General features: G+C 47.9%; 1 protein-coding gene across 7 annotated transcripts in view; it reads left to right on the plus strand.

Annotated features, from left to right (window-relative positions):
• Positions 1–11,495, plus strand: part of FOXN3 (forkhead box N3) — a 380,637-nt gene that overhangs the window by 345,787 nt on the left and 23,355 nt on the right. For 5 of the 7 annotated variants that reach the window (XM_081830069.1, XM_081830068.1, XM_081830070.1 and 2 more), the window contains one exon: positions 3,239–3,304. The exons of 1 other annotated variant lie outside the window; for it this stretch is intronic. In XM_081830069.1, coding sequence (XP_081686195.1) covers positions 3,239–3,304 — 66 coding nt within the window. The remainder of the gene's footprint in view (positions 1–3,238; positions 3,305–11,495) is intronic. One more of the 7 variants, XM_081830074.1, reaches the window with a different exon arrangement.

Consider the following 11,495-nt stretch of genomic DNA (forward strand, 5'->3'; position numbering starts at 1 on the left):
AGAGATGCTCAACATCATTTGTCATTAGGGAAATAAAGATTAAAACCACAGTGAATGACCACTACACAGCTGTGAGAATGGGGAAAATTTTAAAAGCTTGACAGTTTCAAGTATTGACAAAAGTGTGGAACAACTGGAATTCTCATACATGGTCCAGCCTCCTTGGGAGAGAGTTCGTTGGGCCCCTGTAAAGTTAAACATGCTCTTCCCAGCAGTTACTAAAGGGAAGTGAAAACATGTTCACCAAAGATAGATGCAGAAGCTCATAGGGGCTTCTATAAGATTCCAAGCTGGAAACAGCCAAAACGTCCATCTATAGGCGCACGGGTAAACAAAGCATAGTTCTGTCTAGACAGCAGAATATGGCTCAATAATGGAAGGAATAAGGAATGAGCTGCTGGTGCCCCATCAGAGAGAGAAAGAAAGCAAACCAGGATTTGCCCCGGGCAAGGGCAGGTAGGACTGCAAGGGGTACAAGGAAACTTTGGGGTGATGGAAATCTGTATCTTGGTTGTGCTGTCTTCATTCTGGTGATGGTAACCCTAGTATAAAATTCATCAAACTGTACACCCGGGAAGGCGCTCCCTGTGTCTCCCTGGGGACTGGGCAGCCCCTCCGTGGTGTCAGCATGCACACAATGAACGTAGAAGGACATTTTCTCAGACCATTACACTACACGTGTTTGCTAATTCCAACTGCCAAGGTGTCAAGAGGAGGGCATTCCATGCCTTGCCTTCCCTTCCATTCTGCCCACAGGGCTGCATGTTTGGGCGTATACCACACAGGAACTGGTCCATGCACAATGAAGAATAGGGCCGTAGGAATTGATCATGAACGAGAACACGACAAGTCTGAGTGTGGCACCTTCGCTAAATGCCTGGAGACCAGCAGGAGGGCCGGGGTGGCGTGGGAATGTTTGTCTGTGGAGGCCTAGGCATGGCAGGTCTGGTCTGGTGGAAGGAAGGAAGGATTGGGGGACTTGTCCTAAAACGTCCTGTTTTCACTTAGTTGATGTGTTGATCTGGCTCAGCTGGGATGGGAGAAGTGGTCGTGGTGATGTTTTGTGGGTCTGAAGCACTTTCTGTGTTGCCCCTTAGGTTCTGCGGAATTCATGTGGGTGTTGATGGTGCTCTTTTCCTTTGAAGATTCTCTTTCTCTTCCTTCTTTCTCCTTTCTTTCCTTATGTCTCTCTGTGGCCCTTTGCACCTTCCTCCTATGGTCCTGTGTGTTTGTGAAGAATAAAGAACCACTTTGTTTCATTTTCTGGGGAAATAAATAGGAAAAGACTCCTGATTTTTTTTTATTTTTTATTTTTTTTTTTTACCTGTATTTCCTCTTGTTCTATCCCCATTGAACCTCCTGGTGGTTGAGGGAAAGTCTGGGTAAGAGTCACCTAGGGAGGCGGGGGCCATGCAGCCAGGCCAACCCTGGGTTGCCCGCCATACTTGTGTTCTTGAAGACGGTAAGGAACCTTTGCTCTGCCGAGAGCCAGGTGTGTTTTCTCAGTCCTGAGAGGGGAAGGGGGTCTTTCCAAAAAGAGGGAGTGGGAGAAGGCCTCAGTCCCTCCACAGCATCTTCCAGAAGCTATGAGCCCTGCTTCTTAGCCACAGGCCGTGTGGGGGACAAAGGCACAGGAATAGCAGGAACCCTGGGAGCCGTGAGAGGGGCCTTAAGTCTTTCAGTTCAACTAACATGTATATATATATTTTAGTATCAGGGGGAGCGATGACTGTTTTAGGAATTTCACCCCGGGAGTTGCCAAATAAGTTAATTTACCTGTTTCTCACACAATATACTATTAAAACAAACCTTCACTCCATCATTGAGTGTAAGTAACGGACCTCCTGCAGGCAAAATCGAAAAAGGCCTGTGGAGTAAAGTTCCTCCCCCTCACCCCCATCACCTGTTTTTGAGACATTGTCTTCTAGAACGACCGTCATCCTTATTATTAATCGCTTGTGGGGCTTTATACTGCATCACGTTACTCCCTTGGAATTAAGCTGCACATATAAAGTATGAAAAATGTACTTTTTTAAACAGTAAAAAAGTCATTTCCTCGCATAATACCCAAAGTAAAGTGCCATGGAGCCATTAGTAGTAAATTGAATTTTTTGGTGTGTAATTTGTACAAAAAGTGACAAGTGTGAGCCCTCCTGTCCCCCCATCATTAGTCACTGGGTTTAGTGGACACCGAGGTAGTAGTCTGCAAGGGCGGGCATTTTGATGTCGACTTCAATTGCACACTTCATTTATTTGGACGGGGCACAGGCAGCAGCTTCTGTCACGAAGCAGCACCACACTATAAGTGAATTTCGCCCCGGGGCAGCTGGGACGCTGCGCTGGGGCAGATGTTCTTTTCAGCCTATTCAGTGACCATTCTTGGGGGTTGTTTACTGTTGCCATGGCAACTCTCATTTCCATGGCAGCGGCACTGCTGTTTCTCAGAGGAAAATGAATTTAGTTATAAAAGGATAATATTTTTCTCTCTCTCTATATAACCTGCCATCTGTCAACTCGTGGATCAGTAAGGATTCAGAAACCTATTAAGAATTAGAGCAACAGAGTGAGGAGTATTTTTTTTTTTTTTTTGGTCCCATATTAAAAGCAGTAATAGATGTGAAAGCCAACATTGTGCCCTCGACATCGTAACTTTAATTTTTTCTTTATATTTTAAATGCTTTTTTTTTTTTTTTTTAATGCCTTCACCATGTCTACCAACACTGTGCACGCACACACAGTCTCGGAAAACATAATTTACATTCTGCTGACAGATGGAAATACCCCGACGTCTTGTGTGTATCTTACTAGATGCAGGTATATTTAGGGCTGTCTCTTGTTGGTGCTGTGAGCTTCCCCAGTTCATCAAAGATTCCTAGAGCTAAACTTCCTGTTGTCACCCCACTCCCCTACTCCCAGGGGAGCAAGCACGGGGCTGCCCAGGTCAGCAGCTTATCAGGAACATACAGTGCCAGTTATGAAATTAGCAAAATGAGGAGGGACCATGCTTTGTCTGAAAAACTTACCAACCTGCCCCTTAAATCTCATTCTAGAATACCTTTCTTCCTCCCAAATCCAAATGGGAAGAAAATCACCTTTGGGATTAGCTCATCTGGTTCCTGGATTTTTTTTTTTTTTTTTTTTTTTTCTCTGTTGCTTTCATAAACTGTGACTTACAGGGGGAAACACACACACACCGGCCCCGTTGTAAATAATGTTGTTTATTGGTTGATTTTTCCAGATCCTGACATTGACGCTGCTGGTGCCATGATGCTTTTGAATGCTCCCCCTGAGATACAAGCAGGTTGTGAGTAGATATGTCTGTAGCCTACGGCACCATAGTTCGTGAACTTAACCTTCTCACTTATATACCGGGCCATAGGAAGAACTAATGCTCAAGTAGAACTTCCCTGGTAGAATTACTTTAAAACTACGTCAGTGCACGATTACATGCATATGCATACAAACATGCAGCCATGCATATGTGTGAATGAATGCATAGGTGTGTTTCCAAGATGACAAAGGTTTTCTGTAATCTCAGGGCTTAAGACTTGGGAGGAAGGGAAGCAGACCCCATAATGAGTCCCAGTGGAGAGAACTTGCTTTCTCCTGCACTAGTAGTTCCTGTGAGTTGGTAGTTTCTGCTAGACGAGGCTATATGGGGCCAGCTTAACAGTTTCTAGAAATTTCTTTCCCTTCTGGGACCTCATTAATAGCAGGCTACCATTTTATAGCTAGAGAAGAGAGCTGGCAAGGTGGGTGTGCAGGAGCACAGAGTGGCCTTGAAATGGACCATGGGTGCCCCCAGGTGTCCTCCCCACCAGCCTTCCACGCTGTCATAGAGAAGGGCAGGCTTCACTTAGCTAAGCAGGGCTCCCGTCTTCACCTTCTGTTGGCCATTGAGCAATGTCAAGCTTGAGACCGCGTTCTTCCTCCCTTGAACTTCTCTTCTATCCACCGCCTCACGTTTTTTTCCCACCTCTGGAGCTAGATTACCGTGATTTTAGAAAGGTCTTCTTCCCGAGTGATGACTTTAAATGGAGACATCTGTCCCCTCCTCCTACTGACTTGAATCTAGTTCCTCTGCCCGCACTTCACCCCCAGCCAGAACCCCGTTGGCAGATGGCCAGCTCACTTGCCAGGGTCTGCTCAGGACCTCGCTGCATCGCAGCCTCCCGTTGACGAACACACTGGTCGGAGATGATAAAGTGACACGGCAGACCCCACCACGACACCCTCCAGGGGCTGGTGCCTGCCTGGCTCATTCTTAGGGCTGGGTCTTCAGCTCGTTGCGGCCTCTGGCTCCCTGAGGGCTGCCTGGCCTCCTGAGTCAGGGAAATCCCCCATGTTGGAGAACATCCATTCTTGGGTGCTTTTGTGAATAGCGGACTGATAATGGAATTCCACAGCATCCTTCATAGCCCTCTGTGGGTCACAGCCTTCCCCAGAGCTTTAGGAAATTTGACTCTATCCTTTCTCCTTCCTTCTTTTAAAAGACCCAAGAGATGCGGCCACACATTCTCAGGAGAGACTCATCCCTCTGGCAGGGGCTACCATTACCTGCTCCAAAAGGTGCCAAGTTCCTGTTCTTTCTCCTGATCTAAACTCAGATAACCAGCAATTGAAGTGTTAGGCTGCCCACCCCGCCGAAAAGCAAACACCACTGCTAAGCGCTGGTATAATTAGTACAGTCCAGTAACTAGCAGTTACCCTGTGATGTGGTTTTTTTTTTTTCTTTTTTTAATTTATTTGAGAGAGAGAGCACATGAGAGGGGGGAGGGTCAGAGGGAGAAGCAGACTCCCCGCCGAGCAGGGAGCCCGATGCGGAACTCAATCCCCGGACTCCAGGATCATGACCTGAGCCGAAGGCAGTCGCTTAACCAACTGAGCCACCCAGGCGCCCTGTGATGTGGTTTTTAAATGATGTTTGAAGTGACAGAGAAATTCAAAACAAAACAAAAAATTCTGTTCTCAGATGACATGACAGGAAGAGTACAGACCAGATTGTAACCAAGTTATGGTCTGAAAGGGCTTCCAAAATCAGGCTGCATAACTTGTCATGAGGAAAGCATACTTTTTTCATCAGAGCTGTGCAAGATTCAGCAGCATCTTCCTTAGCTCCCGGCCACTGTACACAGTGATCATTGGCTTCGAGAGATGCTTTTGATGAGCCAGAATAATGGAGTTAAGAGAGAAAGAGGCAAGGGGATTGGTCATTAAGGAATTCCCAGCAGCTTCCATAAAAGCCCATTATTACTGAATTCTTGAGCACAGGTAGAAGAGAAACAGGATTGATCTTGATTAGTTGACAAATTAATGGTTTTTAATGTTCTCGTGGCTAAATGAACTTCTCCCCACTCCCTCACTATAACACTCAAACTATAAATAATTATTTTTTCAAGGTATCCATAGTCTTACTTAACATGAAAATACTGAACTCGAGTTTTGAAAGCTCAGTGTTTATGTGTTGAAGCTATAGGGTCGTTTTTAGAAGTCTTTCTTCCCACCTCGGTCTTAACCACTGTGAGAAATCCAGCCTCAGCCTTCGTGAAGGTGCCACACCAAGAAGGGGGCTCCAGGGTCCTTCCAGGAAGGAAGGAACCAGGAGGCCCCCAAAAGTCATGGAAGGAGAGGCCCATTGGCAGGAGCAGCCAAGAAATTGATATTAAGACAGGGGAGAGGGTAGGAGCACCATCTTTGTATTCACCTTCCCGTCTGACCCCAGTCTCTAGTAAAATCCCCAAGTGGTCCAGCTAGAGCCTGGTCAACAGGCCAGAGTAAAGCCCCTGAAAATGGGACTAGGACTGCAGGAAGGAAGTGAACTTGGATTGAGTGTCCGCTGTGTGCACTTGGGAAGCCAGGTGGCCAGCTGCTGGTCAGCCTCCTGGTAAACCAGTCAGAGGTGTGTGTCTCCACGCCCCGGGGCCTTGGTCTTCTCTTAGCATTTCTTGGCTTTACTCTTCCCCTTCCTCCCCTTGTTTTCATTTTACTTGTGTCATGTTTCTTTTCCTGAGATTCGGTGAGTGCCTTGTGTGGCCGCTATCCCCCTGCCTTGCCAGCTTCGCCCAAGGCCTGGAAAAAGTAGGAGGTGATTCCTCACCCAAAAGGTTCTGAGGCAGCAGGCCCCAGCCGCAGTGCTGGGGGATGGGCGGCCCGCCTGGTGGTGTTGGTGTGCATTTGTCCCGGTGTGGACGTGTGTGTGTGTGTGTGTGTGTGTGTGTGTGTGTGTGTGTTCAGCCCCCGGGCTGGGCTGAGGCCGAGCTCTGTTGACAGAGCCTCCTTGTATCCTGCTATTTATACTCCCTTGTTTTCCCCTCCTGGGCTGTGCGATGCCCTCTTTGAACCGAGGCCACCAGCCTAGTCTGTCTGCCGCGGTCATTTCCAGCCGTAAGAGGCTGGCCCGGGTGGCTTGAAAGGCTCTTCCTTTGCCATCGACCTCCGTAGCCGCTCCAATTAAGGTTACCAGATGGCAGCCACTTAGATGGTTTCCTCTCATCCTCCCGGGGCCCAGCCTCTGCAAAGCTAGCTCGGGGCTGGCAGACCAGCCACCATCCACAAGCTGAGTAGATCGTACAAAGGAAGCTCCTCAAGAAGCTGGTGAGAATTCCAGTCAGCCAAGCCCCTTTATCTTTGAGGGGTCCCACACTGCCCCATGGGAGCTCAGCTCCCCACCCCCCGGCCCCGTGTATGGCTTGAGCTGGACTCCCTGTGGGTCCCCTCAGCCTCCCCTGGTGACCTGATGCTTCGCTTTCGATGAGGCAGCTGTGTGCATCTAATCCAAACCACAGGCTTCAGTGTTTTGTCCCCTCTCCCAGCAGCACCAGTGATGATGTTCCCTTTTCCAGACTTTGCCACTTTGCAGCATGGGGAACATTCTACAAGATGTGCCATTCTGTCTTGCATGCGCTCTAGGACGCTACTTCCAGAAAGATCAGCACAGGACATTGCTGCCTCCTTATCTCTTGAACTTTGGATTATGCTCCTAGTCCCATCCACCTATCCTCCCCGCCCCACCCCGTCCTCCCATAAAAGTGGCTACGGAGACTTAATTCCAGCTTCTAGAGTCTACTTAAGTACCTGCTTTGCAGTTCCCCTTTGACAAGCGCTGGGAGTCATCTTTAACCCCAATGGGGAGATTGTTATGAAGTCAGATCACCATTACTCATCTTCAAAGGCTTATGTAATCCCTAGTTGGAATGTTCCCAGAGAGGAACTCTGATCATAAACAAAACAACAAAATGGGACAGCAGGGGGGGGGATGGAGGTGGCATTCTGCACCCTGCCTCGAAGTGGGATATGTATCCAACACGCCAGGCACTGGAGAAGAAAGGCAACTGGCACGTAGGCTCCCCCATTCCAGCCCCCTCCCCAGCATCCTTCCAAGTAAGCAGGTGGAAAGGCCGACTTCGGGAAAGGGAAGGATTATCGGAATCACTTGCTGCTCAGCTTATGGCCTCTGGTAGTGTTAGCCAGGGCTGCCCTCCAAAGGCAGCAGTAGGAGCTCAGAGGTTAATTTTAGAAGCTGTGAAAATCAAGGAAGCTGAGCATCAGGAGGGAAGCTGAGGAAACTGGGATGGGGAAGTGCTGAGGGTGGCGGAGCCCGGAGGGAAGTTTGTCTTGTGCCATCGACATTTTTTTAGGTTCTCAAGGTGATCGCATTTAGATCCCGGTGAGCAGTGCTGCCTGGCTCAACTCTGTGTGTGTTCCTGTCTTCCTGGTTAAAAATAAGGAAGTTTAGAGTCGCTCTGTAGCATAAGAGAAAGTGGTCGATCAGCAAGAACTGGGCGCTCTGTGGCTCTTGCCCTCGGCCCCTCATCCCGGCAAATCGAGAATTTCAGACGTGTGTCTTCTTGCGGATAAAAGCTGAATATTGACTTGATCTAACAGAACAGGATGGTGCTGGAGGCCTGTGCCTTTGGCAGTGAGAGCACAGACATGTCCAGTTTCTCACTACATACAGCCCTTCCCAGCTGGAGCCGAGGTACCAATCTCAGTGCATTGGGAGGGGTAGGCTGGTTGTAAAGGGGTTGGTCTGTAGGTGTTCTGGTCTACCCTGAGGGTGATACAGAGGCAGAGGAAGGCAAAGAGAGGCATGCTGACAGGAAAAGGGCTGAGGAATGCATTCATGCTCCTTCGGAGTCCTCCACATCCAGGACTAGTTAAATATGGACCTCGGAATGCTTTTCACGGACATTTTAGACTGGCTGTGATTCGTTTCTCAAGCCTCGTTCCTGACAGTTGGGGATGGAGACAGGAAGGAGGAAAGATGGGAGAATAGTTAAGTGTCACAGCTGGCTTCTGGCAGCCCGTGAGCAAATACGAACACATCGCCATCCCAACATGGAGAGCGTTGCCAGTGAGGAGGACTGGGAAGTGCCAGGGTTGGCAGAAGCAGCATTCAGTTGCAGCTCATTTGAGAGCAAACTCCAGGAGTCAGGAGAAGAGCCTAGTTTATGTGCCAGGAGTCTTGGTTCAGGAGGTTCAGGAAATAGCTCGGGGAAAGCCTTCTAATGCTGCGGGATAGCTTTGTCCATGAGATTCTCTTTGAAGTGAATACACTTCATTAATCAGGAAGATGTTTTAGGGGGTGAATGCAGAGTTGGGGAGAACTACAAAAAGCATAAAAGGCTGGAAGAATTTCCCCCTGTCTTGACGCACCATCCCCCCCCCCTCCCCCAACAGGTCCTGTTCCTTACAGATAATTGGTAAGAAGATGCTAGAGAGATGGGATGCGATGGTGGAGGGATGAACAAGATGGTGATGATGAGCTTACAGAATGGACCAATTTACATCGGTCTTCCTATTTAATACTCAAAACAGTCCTAGGAGCTGTGGGAAACTGAGGCACAGGAAGGTTAAGGCACTTGTCCAAAGCTGCAGAGCTAGTGGTGGTACAAGACTTTGGCGGGGACGGAGGCCATGTTGCCCCGGGCTTGTACTCTCATCCACTGCAGAACACTTCTTCGCTGGAGGCCTAAATGAGGTGAGGCGCATCAATGGACCCTGGTCTCCAGGCTGTGTGCACCGAGGACTGGCTTCCTTTCTTTGTTCCGCTCCCTGTTGGCCATGCCCCTGGGGCTTAAAGGTTCTAGGCGCTTGGGCAGAGGACTCTGGGCTTGGGGCAGTCACCTTGGGGTTGCTTTTCTCCTTTGACTGGCGGATGACTCATTGGCCATGCCAGGTCCGGAGAACCTGTGCTCTAGGACTCCCATCTGCTGTCTTCACTTTCCAGGGCACCCCAGTCTTTGTCCCAAGATTTTAGGTGTTTTAGGCATTCCCCGCCCCGCCAGGGGCGACTCCGACACGATTGGCATGATGGGAGCAGAAGTGCCGTTAAGAGCAGCCATTGCTCCTCCAGCTGCACTCTGTGACCAGGAAGACGGCTGAGTTCTTCCAGCACGGTTCGGGTTTGTCTCCCTCAGTCCTTACGGACTTTTGGCTCGCCTGGAACGAAGACCGCACAGGTGGTGGCCTCAGGATGCTCTGAGGATGGTGGTGGTGGTATTGATGACTAAGCTGTATTTTTCTGAACAGTAGTGCCTTTATTAACTCAGTTAAATCTCCACTCCGAGCTAAATCCCATTTCTGTCCCCCTCCTCTTACTGAAGTGGCTCGCTCAGGCAACATAGGCAGTAAATGACAGAGATGGAACACAGACGCAGGGCCTTCCAGCACCAGAGTCTGGCTCGCAGCCATTACTAAACTCTGCACCACTTCCCTGCTCAGAACCCTTTAATGGTTTTCCCAGTACCCATGGGGCGAAGCCCAAAAGCACCTCATTCCTGCAGGGGATCATATGCTTCAGCAAAATTACTTTTTGTTCTTGTGCACATTGTGGTTATTATTACTTCCAGGCCTTGTATGTGCCACTCCTCTGCCTCTTAATGCCAACTTCGATGGCACTTTTTTTTTTTTTTAAAGATTTTATTTATTTATTCATAAGAGACAGAGAGAGAGAGGCAGAGGGAGAAGCAGGCTCCCCGCCGAGCAGAAAGCCCAATGTGGGGCTCGATCCCAGGACCCTGGGATCATGACCTGAGCCGAAGGCAGACGCTTAACCATCTGAGCCACCCAGGCGCCTTCGATGGCACTTTCTACAGGAAGCCTTCCCAGGGACCCTTTACTTCAGGTCAGGTGTCTCCATCCTTCCGTGTCTATAGACCCCCTGCCCCAGCACTTACTATAGTGTATTTCCCTTGTCACTTTAATTCTCTCTCTGTCCCGCTTAACTGTGGCAACCCCATGTCCCCTTCATCTAATACCTAAGCAGGTACTTGGTATGTTAATCTGTTAATCGATACAATCTGTATATGGGACTATAATAGTTTTGCTGGCGAGAATTATAACTGTGGTATCGATTTTAAATTTTTAAGTTATTTTAACAAGTAGTCGTTTCTATCAGATTTACTTGCTGTTCCGGATGAGATCCCTAGTAACCGATGTCTTCAACAGTATTATCAGAATTTAACTGAACCTGTGGCTGTCAGGCCATTTCAAAGAGACTACCATACGGCAAAATAACTGAAAAACCCTTTGCCACAGTCCTCAAAACAGACAAACCAAAAGCCTCTCTTTTCAAACAACCCGAAGCACCTGTCTACAAACTTCGGAGTTCTCCTGATTTTTGCGTGTCTGTCCTGGGGAATTATGGGCATTTTTCCTCCTGTGTTTTTCTTTTAAAAGTTTTATAATTTTAGTTCCTGTGTTTATGTCCATGATCCGTTTCTAATTAACTTTCATGTATGGCATGAGGTAAGGACCAAGGTTCATTTCTTCCCAAACGGATCTCCAGTTGTTCTAACTCTGTTTCCCCCATTGTGTTGTCTTGTTACCTCCACCAAAAATCAAGTTGGCCATGTATTTGTGGGTATATTTCTGAATTCTGTGTTCTTCCTGATCTGTATCTCTCTACTGACACTAATCCCACTCTGTCTCGTAGCTCTATAGGAAATCTTGAAATCAGTAATGTAAGTCAGTTAATATAAATTTTAGGTACTCTTCCTTAGAACTTATCAACTAAGCAAAATAGGATACGTACCCAGAGTATCACATTATACAGGTTTCATGCTTCTAAGATAGTTGGTAAGTCTTCTGTCTCAGATGATCTGCTGTCTGAAATCAGGCTGAGAGTAAGGGACACGGGTTAAGAGTTTCTGATCTAGTTCAGCCTACTGTCACAGTTAAATATGGTATGAGAATGGGAAGATTCTGGACCACTGGACTACATTGGCAGTACTGACTTTGGGAACTGGTTTTAATTCTGTCTCCCATCCACCTTTTAGAAAACCCAGTGGCAAGGGCTTTACACAGACCTAGAAAAAAAGGTAGCAGAAGTATTAGCAAGAGCCACAGAATTCTCGAGGAATCAGTCTATATAACATTATCCTATATTCAGGAGTGGACATTCATCCTATATGAGGGACCTCTTGTTAAAGGTTTGGAATATTTATGTAAACATGCTCTTAGAAGCCTAAAATTTACAGGATAGAAAGTAATGT

The sequence above is a fragment of the Leptonychotes weddellii genome, chromosome 9 (genome assembly GCF_054177405.1).
Source record: "Leptonychotes weddellii isolate Sample4059 chromosome 9, ASM5417740v2, whole genome shotgun sequence".
Lineage (NCBI taxonomy): Eukaryota > Metazoa > Chordata > Mammalia > Carnivora > Phocidae > Leptonychotes > Leptonychotes weddellii.